We start from the raw sequence: 15,583 nt of genomic DNA on the forward strand, positions 1-15,583 counted from the left end.
GCAGTCGCGCGGGGCTGGGTCCGCGGAGCTCGGAGAAGTGCAGCCGCGCCTCCCTCCCCGCACCTCCCCGGGGAACCCGCACTGCCTTTAGAACCTTTCCTCGGTGAAGACCCCTCCTCCACTGCCCTTGGAAGCGGGAAATGGAGCAGAGGCGCCCCCGGCCGTCCCCGGTCTCGGGAGCAGCGCCGCGTGGGACCTCGGCCTTGTCAGGACTCCGGTTCCTAAGCGGGGCCCACCCGGGTGACCGGGATCATCCTGTTTTCAGGTGGTCTGAACGGTCTCTTCCTGGCAGTGCTAAGCTGAGTGTCTGATTGAACACGGGGAGGGAGGAGAATCCTGGGCGACGTCCTTAGAGTCCTGCTTGGGTTTGAGAGGAACAGACCAGAGGGGAGATGGCGGTGAGAGGAGGAGCTGTGGTGGTGAGACACGAGGGGGCCTGATTCGGGGCCGGATGGCAGGTGTAGTGCTCAGGGTCCTGGGGGCCAGGCTACAGAGAGGATCACCCCTCCTGATTGCAGACCGTTGTCCCCCCGAATTCATGTGGGAGCCCTGACGCCCAGCACCCCCGCGGGTGACTGTAGTTGGAGGTGATGGGTTGGAATGAGGCTGATAGAGCGGCCCTGTCCGATCGGGCGTGTCCTTTTGGGAAGAGGAGGGTAGGGCTGTGTGAGGACAGGGTCCTAATCTGCGGAGACCTCCAAGGCCCACCCTGCAGACACCCTGAGCTCGCACTCCCGGGCTCCAGCGCTGCGAGGGAATGCATTTCTGTTTAAAAGGGGTTTTAAAGTCATGGGAGCTAAAAATATATATATTAATACTTTTCCTCCCACCGTTTAACTTCTAGACTGAGCTAATAATCAGATGAACAGAGAGACAGATTAGCAGGAGAAAGTCAAAGTTTAATGTACATTTCCAGGGGGAATTCTCCTAGGCATGATAATGCCAGGAAAATTCCAAAGACAGGGAGGCGACATTGGGTATATAAGACATTATTTGGACAAAGGAGGGAGGGGGAGGGGGTGGGAACGGGGGATTAGATTTCAGAAATGAGAGTGGCTGGTTTATAGGGAGTTGAAGAGCCCAACACACATGGCAGGCGAATCCTTGCTAGGCAACTCAGAAACAATGAGACAAGATATCCAGCCAACAGGCACCTGCCTGACGCCCTCTTATTCACCATATTTAATTCAAGTTAGGCTAAGCAGCAGCCCAACAACTCCTTCCTGAAACAGGTTTCTCTGAATTTCTTGGGCAGGAAAGGGGGGAGAGTGAAAGGCTTGTTTCTATAAACCACTTACTGGAGAGTATTATGCTGAGCGAAATAAATCAGTCAGAGAAAGACAAGTATCACATGATCTCACCCATATGTAGAATCTAATGAACCCAATAAACTGATGGCCAAAAATAGACCCAGACACACAGCAGCATGAGCAGACTGTTGAATCTCAGAGGGAAGGCAGGGGAGGGTGCGTGGGAAGAGATCAACCAATGAACTTGTATGCATGTATGCATAACCCAGGACACAGGCAATGGGGTGGTGAGGGCCTGGTGGGGTGTGTGTGTGGGGGGGGCGGGTGGGGGGAAGGGTAGGAGCAGGCTGGAAGAGTTAATGGGGGGAAATGGAGGACCTATGTAATACTTTCAATGACAAACAGCTTAAATCAATATCCCCAAAAGGCAGCTTCAGGTGGCAAAACTTTGGTCCCTTCACAAGGAAATTGCTGAGATGGCTGCTGCACTGGATTGGGGAGCAGCCTGCTGGTCCTGCTGCTGCACTCTGACCCCCTGCACCCCAGTGACACTAGGAACTCCGGGTGGCTGCCCACCTCTGCTGTCTGAGTGGAATCTCGCCGTCGCTGCCTCTGTGCGTTGCTGGCAAGGCGGTGAGTGCATTGGCAAGGTCCTGGCCTGTGCTTCTAGACTGCTCCTCCAGTGGCCAAGGGAGAGTCAGCACCTACCAAGGCAGGGAATGGCTGAGGAGCAACTGATCTGGGGTAGTCTGGCCTCTGTGTGGACCGTGTTATTTTTTCACAGCCTTTCCTTCCTGTCCTGCCTGCCCCTGGGTCACCACAGACAGAGGGCATGTGATGACCCACCTACTGCTTGGGACTTGGCCCTGCACCTTGCTTTGACCCGTGGAATATGAGGTGACGTTATGTAAGCCACTTCTGAAAGAGCAGGTTTGGAGTGTCTGCTCCCTGAACTGCCCTGCAGGCAAGGGGCCTGGGAAGATGCTGGGCTGGCCAGCAGACCCTGAGCGACGGATGAATGGATTACTCCAACACAGCGTTTGCTGTGAAAGAGAGGCTAAGGGACGGCCTGGCTATAGCAACCAGGCAGCCTCCATTGCCTGTCTCGTTAGCCTTTTATTGTAACAGCAGTTTGAGATACAGTTTATCTTTAGATATAATCAATAGGGTGAGTAATCTTGGAGGACACACATGTTTACATTGTCCTCTAGGCAAGGGCATCCAAGGATTAAGCGTAAGCATTTTAGTAAACACCGGGGTCTGCATGTGCACAGACTTGTTTGAAAAGGTCAACTAACTAGGGGCACCGCCTTTGGCATGCCCCTGAGTCGGAATTCCGATATACAGGGCAGGTGGCCTTTCACACACTTCCCTTTTCTCAGAATGTCCTTCTTACAAACTTTCCAACCAAGTCTCATGTGCACCCTAACAGGAAGATATTTAGGGTCCTCACTGTAGCTCTTCTGACTAATACAGCATGGGTATGAATACAGCATGGGTAGGCGTGACCAGCCACCATTAGTATATAAGAGTGTCCACTGGAATGTTCTGTGATGACAGATATGCTCTATATCTGTGCTGTCCAGTGATATGATGGCCACTGACCACATATGGCTCTTGAGCACTTGAAATGTGGCTAGTATGATGAAGGCCCTGAATTTTAAATGTTATTTACTTTTCATTAATTTAGATTTAAATCTAAATAGCCACATTTGGCTACCGGATTGGGGCATCTGAAGTTCAGGGGAGAGGCCCAGTGGAGTGGCATATTTGGGATTCATAAGTGTAGAGTTAACATATGTAAGTATGTATGGAACCCTGGCATGTGTATACAAGATTTCAGTGTATGTCTGTTTTCTAGGAGCAAATATAGTCCATAATTTTGTCAGATTCCCAAAGGGATCTTAGCCCCCAAAGTTAAGAGGATTCCTTGGGTCCCTCAGGGTCCCGGATGTAGCCTGTTTTGTTTCGTTTTTGTTTCGGGAGGCAGTCAGTGTTATGCTCAGAAACCGAATCTGTCTTTGCCAGCAATTTATTTAGCGCAGGTTCACTGTGGGGATTTCACAAGCCAATAGCATGCAGGATAATGTCTCTTAATTAGCAAGACATACTCCAAACGACTGACAGATTAATGGCACCATTGTTCCAGGTGAGGGGAGATGGAGGAATAAAGTCCAAATTTAATACGAAACGTACCTTTTTATACCAGGAGGCGACCAACCAAAGAGGAAGAATGCCTCACCAGGACAGGACTGAGTGCCCCAGCGGTCTTAGGAGAGATTTTAGTTAGCAAAGAGTCCTCACCCAAACCGAACCTCTCCAGTGGTCTGCACACACTCTCAGTATTCGGGGTCTCAGTGTCCCCTTGCTGCAGTTGCTTCTCCACTTGTTCATCCGTGAGCCCCAGTGGGGGCTCTCAGCAGCTGGGATGCCAACTGCTTATCAACTAACAACAGATGGAGTGGATGTCAGTCATCCACACCATAAGCGTCCTGAAGAGGAGATTAGGGCTGTGTTGACCTGACAAGGTCCTCAACCATGTGAGTTGTCCTTGGGTTTCTGACTCCCTTACTCCCTCACGCATTCTAATTCCTTGGCTGCTTCAACCATCTCTGCTCTTCTTCCTCCTCTTGGCCATGCTGGGTGTCCTGCATGACCACAGCAGCCCCTCTGCTGGTTTGATTCCTGGTTGGGGCACAGGCCCGGGTTGTGGGCTTGATCCCCAGAAGGGGATGTGCAAGAGGCAGCCAATTGATGTTTTTGTTTGTCCTCTCTCTCTTTCCCTCCCTCCCTCTCTACTGTTGTCTTAGCTCAGGCTGAGGGCTTAGACAACAGACATGGATTTCTCCCAGTCCTGGAGAAAGTCCCAGATCAAGGCACCGGCAGATTCCTCCCTCTTCTTCTCACTGTGACCTCACATGGGAGAAGGGGCGAAGGAACACTCTGGGTCTCTTTTACAAGGGCAGTAACCCCATTCATGAGGCCCTACCTCCAATGCCACCACATTGGGAGTTAGAATTTAACAAATAAATTTCTGGGGCTATAAACAGTCCATCTATAGCACATGGTTATGCACTTCTCTGGACTTAGTTTCCAACCTATCTAATAAAAGAGTAATATGCAAATTGACCCTCACTCCAACACAAAGATGGCCACCCCCATGTAGTCAAAGATGGCCGCCCCCATGTGGACACAAGATGGCCAGCAGGAGGAGGGCAGTTGAGGGGGACCAGGCCAGCAGGGGAAGGCATTTGGGGGCAATCAGGCCAGCAGGGGAGGGCATTTGGTGGCAAGCAGGCCAGCAGGGGACGGCAGTTGGGGGGGGGATCAGGCCAGCAGGAGGAGGGCAGTTTGGGGGGGACCAGGCCTGTATGGGAGGGCAGCAAGAGAGGACCAGGCCAGCAGGGGAGGGCAGTTGGGGGCAATCGGGCCGGCAGGGGAGCAGTTAGGTGTCGATCAGGCTGGCAGGGGAGTGGTTAGGGACTGATCAGGCTGGCAGGCAGAAGCGGTTAGGGGCAATTAGGCAGGCACGCAGGCAAGTGGTTGGGAGCCAGCAGTCCTAAATTGTGAGAGGGATGTCTGACTGCCCATTTAGGCCCGATTCCACACCGGCCAGTCGGACATCTCTAAACGGGCAGTCAGACATCCCTTGAGGGGTCCCAGATTGGAGAGGGTGCAGGCTGGGCTGAGGGACATACCCTCCGAATTTCGTGCACCGGGCCTCTAGTCCTATATAACAAAAGGGTAATATGCAAATAGACTGAACGGCAGAACAACTGAAAAATCAATCAAAGCATAATATGCTAATGATATGCTATGGCTGCTCAACTGCTTACTATGACATGCACTGTTCACCAGGGGGCAGACAGTCGCTATGATGTGCACTGACCACCAAGGGGCAGATGCTCCAACTGATAGGTTAGCTTGCTGCTGGGGTCTGGCTGATTGACCTAGACTGAGCAAGATGGGCCAGACATGCCCTGTAGCCCTTCCATGGTCCCTCCCTGGCCGATCGGGCACTGGTGGTGTCCCTCAGCCTGGCCTGCGCCCTCTCACAATCCGGGACCCCTCGGGGGATGTCAGAGCACCGTTTTCAACCCAATCCTGCAGGCCACTCCCCTTGGGAGGGCACCAGACACAGGGCTCATGGCTGGCGAGTGCTGCTATGGGAGTGTGAGCCTCTCCTGATCTGGACTGATTGGGCATGAGCCTGCGGCAGGCACGGTGGGGCTTGGATGAGCGGAAGCGGCAGGGAGGAGCTGCAGGCAGCTTTGGACTGCGGGGTTTGGCCCGATCCCTGCAGGCCACCCAGAGGGACCCCACCCATGCACGAATTCGTGCACTGGGCCTCTAGTTTACTAATGGGATTAGTAACTCCTGCCTTTGAGAGTGGTACAGAGCTTGGCACTTAGTAAGTGTTCACTTAACAATAGCTACTTTTATCACTGAATTGGGCTCTAATTAGATATTGACTGTGGGCTCTTTGAAGACAACAGTTCTATCTTTTCCTTGATTTTCTGGTAGAAAAGATCCACAGTCCCTTATTTGGAATTCTGAAATGTAAAAATTCTAAAAACGGAAAGGGGCGGCTAGGCCTGTTTCCTGTAGGTTCAGTGGACCGCGAGACTGAAGTGGTGAGGCACCAGCGTTGTCTACTGAACTTTCCCAGGCGTGAGCAGCTATGTCATCAGCTTTTCGGAAGGCAGCGGTCCCGACAGCTGGAACACCAAGAGCGAAGCCAGCCTGGCTTTTGAAAACATCTGGGCCTGCTGGAGAAAAAGAAAGATTACAAACTTCGTGCAAATGACTCCTGGAAAAAGCAAGAATACCTCAGAGCTCTTCGAAAGAAAGCTCTTGAAAAAAATCCAGATGAATTCTACTATAAAATGACTCGAGTTAAACTCCAGGATGGAGTTCATGTTATCCCGGAGACGAAGGAAGAAGTAACTCCAGAACAGGTGAAATTGAGGAGAACTCAGGATGTCAAATATATAGAAATGAAAAGGGTTGCAGAAGCTAAGGAAATCAAAAGACAAAGAGCTCCACCTGCTGGATTTCCAGGGGGAAGCAACAGAATAAGCATGTGTTCTTTTTTGACACTAAAAAGGAAGTTGAACGGTTTGACATTGCAACTCGCCTGCGAACTGCCCCGGAGTTAGTGGACAGAGTCTTTAATAGACACCCCCGCTCCCGCATAGAGACCTTGCAGAAGGAGGAATGAAGGGAGTTACTCATCAGACTCGACTTAAGCAGATAGCTAAAGAAAGGCAAAAGCAATATAACTGCCTGACACAGCGGATTGAATGCGAGAGGAAATTGTTCATCATTGCACAGAAAATTCAAACACGCAAAGATCTTCTGGATAAAACTCGGAAGGTGAAGGTGAAGAAAGAAATGGTGAACTCCCCTGCTATTTACAAATTTCAGAGTCGCCGGAATTGTTGAAGTGTTATAGATAAGCCTTGTCATTCCAAATGGAAAAGAATTCTATGTCCTTTCCCCCCAGTAACTTCAAATTCCATTCGTATAAATGAGATGGTGTTCCTGTTTGTAATTATAATTTATTGCAGATCTGACATTTGATATAAACAACATCAATGCTCCTTTCCCCGCTAAAAACAAATAAACAAACAAATAAATAAATAAATCGGAAAGGTTTTTTTTTTTCCCCTTATAAGTTTGGTGCTAAGATTTAAGTTGCTGCAAAATCTGACCTGACCTGAGCTGATTCTCTCTCATCATTGATGTTTCTATCTCTCTCTCTCTCCCTTCCTCTCTGGCCCTAAACTATGTCCTGAGATGGTCAAAGGCAAGGACCGGAACCCCTGCCAGCCGGACTCTGTTTCGGGAGAGCTGCCAAAGCAGAATGAAGGCGCCAGCATCGGAGGGGTCGGAGGGTGAGGGCACAGTCGTCTAGGAGGGGGCATGAGTCTGCTGAACAGCTGGTTAAAAATGGGAAAGAGAGCCAGCTGTGGCTGTGCTGTGAGGGGAAGACGGGGACACGCTGGGGCTGCGGCACCCATTGCTGTGTCTCCTGAAAACAGCTCAGCAGTTGCTGCAAAATGATATTTGCAACGTGGAACCGACTTTAGCCACAGCCATCCCTGGCGCGAGGGCTGTCTTCTGGGCTCCTGGTGCGTTTGTCCACGCCTCCTGGGTGGTCCTCAGGCATCCACACTCGTGGATCAGAGCTGTGATGGTCAGTGTTTCAAAATTGTGGTAAAATATACATGATATAAAATCCAGTGTTTTGCCCTTTCTAGTGTACTGTTCTGTGCACAAAGTGCAGTCACATTGCTGTGTGACCATCACCACCACAGAGGGTCAGGCTACACCATCCCCAGTGGTTGAATCGCTCAGCGGGCTGTTGCTGGGAAGGTCTTGTGTAGATGTGGTTAATTAACATCTACCACCTTTAAGTGAAAGCGACGAATCTAGGTTCTTCGGATGGGCCTCATTCAATCGGTCGAAAAGGTCTTAAGCCCGGCCGGTGTGGCTCAGTGATTGAGCGTCGACCTATGAATTAGGAGGTCATGGTTTGATTCCTGGTCAGGGCGCATGTCCGGGCTGCAGGCTCAATTTTCCAGTAGGGAGAGTGCAGGAAGCCACCAATGAAAGATTCTCATCATTCATTGATGTTTCTCTCTCCCTCTCCCTTCCTTTCTTAAATCAATAAAAAAAATTTTTTTTTAAAAAGAAAAAGCCGTAACCAGTTTGGCTCAGTGGATAGAGCGTTGGCCTGCGGACTGAAGGGTCCCAGGTTCGATTCCGGTCAAGGGCATGTACCTTGGTTGCGGGCACATCCCCAGTGGGGGGCGCGCAGGAGGCAGCTGATCGATGTTTCTAACTCTCTATCCCTCTCCCTTCCTCTCTGTAAAAAATCAATAAAAAAAAAAAAATAAAATAAAAAGAGAAAAAGGTCTTAAAAGCAAAACCCAAGTTTTTCTGGGGAAGAAGAAATTCTGCCTCAAGCCTGCAGCATGGACCCAGCCTGATCTTCCAGCCCACTGGCCTGCCCTGCGAAGTGTGGACTCGGCACTCACCTCTCTGTCTCTGTCCTGTCTCTGTTCTTGCTTATGTTTCTCCCTGACTGACAGTCTGCCTCTCCTATGGGGCTAAGGCTCTCTGAAGGCAGGAGCTGCCTTTTTTGTGGTTGTGTTCAGTTAGCATAGCGCATAGTAGCTGCTTATAAAAATGCAGTTACACCAGTATTTACACAGAAGTGGCTTGAGAGGCAGACTCATGGGAGAGCTCGCCCACTGTGGGAGCCTTGATCATGTACACGGGTCATTTTGTTTCCCCTTCTCCTAATGACCACCACCCACTCCTACCTATTCCAGGTGGCTTTCCCCACTTGGGTGACAGGAATAATCTCTAGGACCCTCCTCTTGGTGGGTCCTGTGGCTGCCTGAGATTGCTGTTGCTTCCTCTGGAAAGCCCACGCTGACCTCGAGGGCCTGGTTAATGGCTCCCCTATAGGCTCCCATTGCACCCAAGACTTCTATGTCAGACCCATCACATCCATTTAGTCATCCATCCAATCAATGCCTCCTCTGTGGAGTGTCAGAGATCTGGTGGTGAACAAAACAGTTGCTGTCCTCATGGAGCTTACCTCTTAGCAGGGAAGGCAGATAATAAGTATATTGCACGTTAAGGAATAAACTTAAAACAGGGAAGGAGGATGTGAAATGTCATGGGAGGAAGTCCTTGTGTATCAGTCAGCTATTGCTGTGGTAATGCTGCATAACAAACACCCCAGACAGACACACAGTGGGGAGCTCAGAATCCAGCAGCATTTGGAGAATTCAACTTGATGAGATTGACCTGGCAGGAGTGTGGATAGAAAGGAGAGGGGTGCAAGCACTCATCCTTGGGGTGCCCCAATATTGATGGCTGGGACTAGGAGAAGACCCTGAGGAGGGAGCTCTGAGGTGGGAGGAGGAGCAGGACACTGTGGGCCCTAAGAAGCCTGGTGGAGATGGCACGTTGAGAAGGGGGAGTGACCAGCTGGCCAGCTGCCCAGCAGCAGGACCAGGAGAGGCCTGAGAACAGACGCTGGACTTAGCAACATGGAGAGACGTTCGGGTGGGGCCATGGGCGACCTGACTGGACGATGGCAAGTTTGCCGGGTAAAGCAGAAGTGTGGGTCGTCATTAGCAAGAGAGGAGGTGGGTGGGATTTGTGAGTGCACAGCGACCTTGCTTCTGGGCTTGGACACAATCACCAGCGGCCCAGCTATGCCTCCTTCCATCACGTCTGGAGCAGCCTTATCTGGGCTTGAGTCTGGGAGGTTTCATCCCAAGGGACCCACTGGGTCTGGCCACGAGGGCCAGGTTGGTTCCAGGCGCCAGGGGGCCGCTTGTGTTTCTTCTCCTCACGTGGGAGTCCCCAGACAGCTCCCAGCTCGAGCAGGTTGACACCGACTCCTCCGAGAATCACCGTCATCTCTCTGCAGCTGCTGTGGGTTCTGGCGATTTCTCAGCAGCCGTAACATAAGGGGGCCTGTCCTCAGCTCTAGCACTCACCTTCCCCACGGCTTTGAGAATAGCAACGAGGTCCCCCAAGAGTGATGGCTAATGTAACTTGTCACCTTGGCTGGGCTGTGGGGCCCACCTATATGGTCGAACACGTCTAGATGCTGCCGTGTGAAGGTGTGTAATATGAGATTCACGTGTAAGTCAGTGACTCCAAGGAAAGCAGATTCCCTGCCATAATCTGTATGATGGGTGGGCCTCATTCAGTCAGTGGAAGGCCAAGAACAAAGACTGAGTTTCTCAAAGAAGGAGGTCAGATGACAGCTAGCTAGCTAGATGACAGATAAATAGATAGATGGGAAATATGCAGATGATAGACAGATGGATAGACAAATGATAGATAGATAGATGAAAGATAGATAGATAGATAGATAGATAGATAGATAGATAGATAGATAGATGATAGATGAAAGATAGATGGATAAATAGCTAAATGATTGTCCTGGAAGGGGCTGGCAGGGCATGGCCAGCTTCTAGGACATGGTGGGTCGTGGTAGGGTTGGCAGTGGGCTGTCCAGACAGCCTGCCGACCTCACGGAGTCGGGTTAGCTGAATGCATTCCTGCTGACCCACAGCAATGCCCATCACCTACAGAGTGCGGATTTGTGGGTGAGCCCTGCTGGGCCCTGGGGTGGAAAATCAGGTGCTGGGCTTTGTGCCTGCGCGGCAGACTGCTGGCCTCACGGGAATCCTGCAGACCAAGCACATAGCGGCCTTTGTGTGAGGGGGACCGAGTCAGCGCCGGGGCTGCAGAATGCCAAGCTGCTGAGGGCAGGCTGAGCGGGGCTGGGAGACACTGCGACGGGGACGGCCTGCGAGGGTGGCCGTGAGGGTGCGTGCGTCCCACACAGGGTTTGACTGGGGAGGCACAAAGATGAGTAAGAAACTTCTCACCGTCTGGATTGCCCATCACCAAGCTCCCAGGGGGTGGGGACGGCATTTTCCTTTGCTATGGGTGGGTGTGAGTTAGTACAACGCTCCCCAGAGGCCACGCTACCGACAAACATCAAAAGCCCTAACACCGGGAAACATCAAACGTCTAGAAGCTGACAGATGGCCCTGGCTGGTTTGGCTCAGTGGATAGAGCGTCGGCCTGTGGACTGAAGGGTCCCAGGTTCGATTCAGGTCAGGGGCACGTGCCTGGGTTGCGGGTTCGATCCCCAGTAGGGGGCATGCCGGAGGCATCCAATCAATGATTCTCTCTCATCATTGATGTTTCTATCATTCTTTCCCTCTCCCTTCCTCTCTGAAATCAATAAAAATATTTTTTAAAAAAAGCTGATGGGTGGCAGGTCCCCTCGGGGAAGGCATCCTGAGCGATAAGTGGACAGGCCATAGAGAAGCCAAGAAGGGCCAGGCCTTGCCGATCACTGTGTTGGCTGACGGTGGCAGGCCTGACGGGGCCCTGGTTTAAGGGACGTCATGCCCAGGAAGGACACATCAGCAGGGTCGACACCAGGGTGAACCCACGGAGGAAGGTCCAGGGGTGTTCCACGATCGTAACAGTGAACTTGCCGGCCCTCTGGATGCACACAGACGCCACGATAGGGACCCCCGGGCCGGAATGACAGGCCCTTTCATTGCGTGGTATTTCCTGTCTTTCCTGAGACAGAAATTACAAATTTCTTAATTACAAATGTGCATAACTTTTGTTGGCAGGAAGAAGTGATAGAGGTAATTCTGTTTTGAAAAACTGTGCCCTCACCTGGTAGCTGTGGGGTCGGGGACCACGTGTCTAGCCTTGTGTCTTAGTTTCCTTGTCTGTGACACGGGGCTGAGCACCACAGGGAGGGTGGCCCTGACCACACAGGACCACACAGGCAGACGGCGGGAATGCATCCGGTGGCAGGGATGAGCCTTCACTGTCCCCCAGGCGAGGGGTGGCCGAGGGGTGGCCGAGAGCCGCTAGGAGAGCCGCTGCTGGGGGTGCCTGCAGGTCAGTGCCCGGGCTCTCAGCCAGGCCCCGTTTCTGCTGACTGGACAGCCTCCCTCATGAGCTCACGCTTTCGGACGAATCCCCTGACGCCTGCATCCTTTCCCAGGCGTATATAGGAAGGGCCCCGCGCCCAGCTCCCCACTGTGCCACCCAGAGGCCTGCTGAGTCCCGGGTCCTGCAGCCCCGACGCCCACCATGGATATCGCCATCCAGCACCCCTGGTTCAGGCGCGCCCTGGGCCCCTTCCACCCCAGCCGGCTCTTCGACCAGTTTTTCGGCGAGGGCCTCTTCGAGTGCGACCTGCTGCCCTTCCTGTCCTCCACCGTCAGCCCCTACTACCGCCAGTCCCTGTTCCGCACCGTGCTGGACTCTGGCATCTCTGAGGTGAGGCGGGTGGTCGGGGAGGGCTGGGCAGGGTGCCTGGAGGACCAGTGGCTGGGATTTCCGAGGGCTGCCCTGGAGCTCCGAGCTCTCCTCTCACTGTGTGGCGTGCATGGGACAGCTGCGGGGCGCTTCCCCCCTCGCCCCAGTCCCTCCTGACGGCAGAGGCCCGTTGGGCGCCCCCTACAGCAGAGACTCCTGTGCCTCCGGAGAGGGGTCGAGAGGGAGCCAGCCTGGACCCGACCGCTGTCTTTTCCTCCATCAGCTCATGACCCATATGTGGTTTGTAATACACCAACCACATGCTGGAAGCCCCAAGAGCAACCCCACCAAGGCAAGTTCGATGGCCGACGTGAGCTGTGTGTTCAGCAGCAGAAGCCTGGGTGGGGGCGTGTTGTAAATGTTTCCCTCCACGTCCCGTGTGATTCAGGGTTCAGGATCTGGAAGAGGAGCCGCACACAAATGAAAGAGAAGAGACAAGAGATAATTTGGAAATATTGGGGTGCCGGGGTCCAGGCCCAGCGGGCCAGGGGTTCCCAAAGGTGTGGACAGAGTCGGCGAAGAATGATTTACACGGAGACAGCGTTCATAGCTCTCTAGCTCTCTTTAGTCTCCGTGGATCTTCCTGTGCCTGGCTGAGGCCACAGAGAGAGATCCGGAGGCAAACTGAGCCTTTATTTTATAGTCAGAGGTAAACAAGGTAGTGGTTACCATAGTTACACTGTTCTTGTGAGTTTCACTTGTTTTTGTTCTTGTTCTTGCTGCACTTCCCTCAGCCCATTAGCTTCCCAGATAAGATCTAGGGAGCCTCATAAGGTCAAGCCTAATTATGCTTAAGAGGACTGTGCCCTCTAAGCTGGGACTTGTTTGTGACTTTGCCAACAGGTCAGTCCGCGGCTTAACCCTATATCGGCTCCCCACAGGCGGGTGCTGCCCAGGTCCCCAGCGGAGGGCCTACGGGAGCCCTGGGCGGCCAGCGGAGAGGCACAGAGTGGGCTCATCCCGCACCGGCCCAGGTGCCCAAGGCCAGGCCCAAAGGAAAGGCAGCGAGAGCGGACCCCAGGCCCCGAGTGCTGGGTGCCAGGTCCGCCCACCTTCTAAACCGGGGGTGGGACCTTTCTCCTGCCAGGGGCCATTTGGGTATTTATAACATCACTCGCGGCCATACAGAATGATCAACTTAAATATTAGCCTGCTCTATTTGGTCGAACGTTTCATGAACTCACCCCTAATGCCTTACTAGTAGCAGGGCCAGACCAAACGATTCCAGGGGCCTTATGCGGCCCGAGGGCTGGGCAGTCCCCACCCTGGTCTGAACGCAGGCCTGCCCAGAGCTGACACACGCGGATCTACCCCAGCGGCCAGAACAGCCTAAACCAGGGGTGGGCAAACTTTTTGACTCGAGGGCCACAATGGGTTCTTAAACTGGACCGGAGGGCCGGAACAAAAGCATGGATGGAGTGTTTGTGTGAACTAATATAAATTCAAAGTAAACATCATTACATAAAAGGGTACGGTCTTTTTTGTTGTTGTTGTTTTATTCATTTCAAACGGGCATCCGGCCCGCGGGCCGTAGTTTGCCCACGGCTGGCCTAAACACTGGTTCTGCGTGAGGAGGAGCAGCGCCCGGAAGTGCTCTGTGTGCAGGTGGCGGCCACCTCGTGGGCTGTTGGGCGAGGCCAGTCGATGGGAAAGGACAGGGCCCCAGGCTGTTGATGGCGGTCAGGGGAAGCCAGGGTAGCGGCTTTAGTCCAGGTGCTAGGTCCACCTACCCAGACAGCCAGCCAACAACCAACCTTACCCAACCAACCAACCAACCAGCCAGCCAACCAGTAGCCAACCAGCCAGCCAGCCCACAGCAGCTGCCCGGCTGCAACCGGGCAGCAGGCCCGCTACCAACCAGACATCCGCAGACACCACCGCCTTGCACCCAGGTCTGGCTGTCAGCCGAGTGTCCACACAGCCCCGGTCCCTGGTCCCCTGCGTGTGTCTAAGGCAGCCGTGGGCAAACTAAAAAAAAAAAACCGTACCCTTTTATGTAATGATGTTTACTTTGAATTTATATTAGTTCACACAAACACTCCATCCATGCTTTTGTTCCGGCCCTCCGGTCCAGTTTAAGAACCCATTGTGGCCCTCGAGTCAAAAAGTTTGCCCACCCCTGGTCTAAGGAGAGGCCAGCGCTGTGACCTGCAGTGTCTGTCCTGATAACTGGGGACGGAGCCGCCGGCCACTCCACCCTGGTCACTCTGGCCGCGGCCCGGCAGGGACCACAGCAGCCAGTCCCCTCCCCGAGCCTCGGCCCAGGGAGGCCCACATGAGCGTTTGGGTTCCAGGTCCGATCCGACCGGGACAAGTTTGCCATCTTCCTGGACGTGAAGCACTTCTCCCCGGAGGACCTCACCGTGAAGGTGCAGGAGGACTTCGTGGAGATCCACGGCAAGCACAGCGAGAGGCAGGTGAGCCCCGAGCCGTGAGAGGGCCGCCCCAGGGCTCCGGGATCCAGGCTTCTCCAGGAGGGGTGTCCTGTCCTCAGCGTAACTGCCACTCAGGGGGGCAGGGCTCTGAGCCCTCGCAGGCTCAGCAGCCTGGCGAACGCCTGGGGCTGTCCTGCTCCCTTCAGACCACCTGTGTGCTCGATGGGGTGGGATTAGGACGGACCCGCTGAAATGCCGAGCACCAAGCTGGCGAGCTCAGGTTTTGTCATGCGCCCAGCTTTGGAGGGCGAGCGGTGACGACAGCGGAGCCCGCATTCATCGGTGCTGCAGACGCTTTGTGTGTGTTTACACGGTCACCTCTTGGCAGCCCTTCACGACCAGCGCCCCGTTATCTTGAGTTGGCTGGTGGCAGGGCCAGGCTCAGGGAGGCCCTTGGCCTGCCCAGTCCCGCAGCCAAGGCGGGGTGAGGTGTAAGGGTGCCTGGGCACTGGAGCTGGTGGGGGCAGGGTCTCCGGCAGAGCCGGGAGGGGCCCACGGGTGGTCACAGGCATGCACTGTCCCCACGTGAAGTGGACAGGACGTGGAGCCTGTGGGCACCATGCTGGCAGCACCAGCTTCTTGTGGCCGGGGTCAGAGACCAGGGTCCTTCAACGGCTGGAGGAGCCGTGGGTGTTGGGGGAGGAGGGGAGGCGCTGTCCATGCCACTTGTTTAGCCAGCTCAGCCCCAGGACGCCCTCCCCTGCGGGTTCTCACCTTCCCACCTGGAGGAGGGACGCGGCCCAGGGGGCGAATGTGGGCTAGCGCGTCCGGGAGAGTGGGTTCCTGAGCTCAGGTGGGGCTTTCTGACCCTCAGGGGGTCCAGGGACCCCGAGCCCAAGCGGTCTGTAGGGTCACAGGTACAGGGACACCCTGACCCGGGGCAGGAACAGAACCTTCCATGAGATTTCAGAGGGAGATTAGTGAGAGGAGCCAGCTCCTCAGCAGCGAAGGGCCCGGGCAGGGCAGGACCGCTGTGCAGGGTGGGGGGAGTGGGGGTGGGGGAGT

General features: G+C 54.0%; 1 protein-coding gene and 1 pseudogene across 1 annotated transcript in view; both read left to right on the top strand.

Moving 5' to 3' along the window:
• Nucleotides 1-5,416: 5,416 nt before the first annotated feature.
• On the top strand, nucleotides 5,417-6,857 carry LOC102253275 (annotated as a pseudogene).
• A 4,987-nt stretch (nucleotides 6,858-11,844) lies between these two features.
• The window catches only part of CRYAA (crystallin, alpha A), a gene marked incomplete at its 3' end in the record, with an annotated part of 4,160 nt that continues 421 nt past the window's right edge, over nucleotides 11,845-15,583 (top strand). Inside the window, exons 1-3 of the mRNA XM_014532913.1 lie at nucleotides 11,845-12,104; nucleotides 12,367-12,435; nucleotides 14,438-14,560. Of these exons, the coding sequence (XP_014388399.1) occupies nucleotides 11,916-12,104; nucleotides 12,367-12,435; nucleotides 14,438-14,560 (381 nt within the window). The remainder of the gene's footprint in view (nucleotides 12,105-12,366; nucleotides 12,436-14,437; nucleotides 14,561-15,583) is intronic.

Source organism: Myotis brandtii, unplaced genomic scaffold (genome assembly GCF_000412655.1).
Source record: "Myotis brandtii unplaced genomic scaffold, ASM41265v1 scaffold923, whole genome shotgun sequence".
NCBI classification, from domain to species: Eukaryota; Metazoa; Chordata; class Mammalia; order Chiroptera; family Vespertilionidae; genus Myotis; species Myotis brandtii.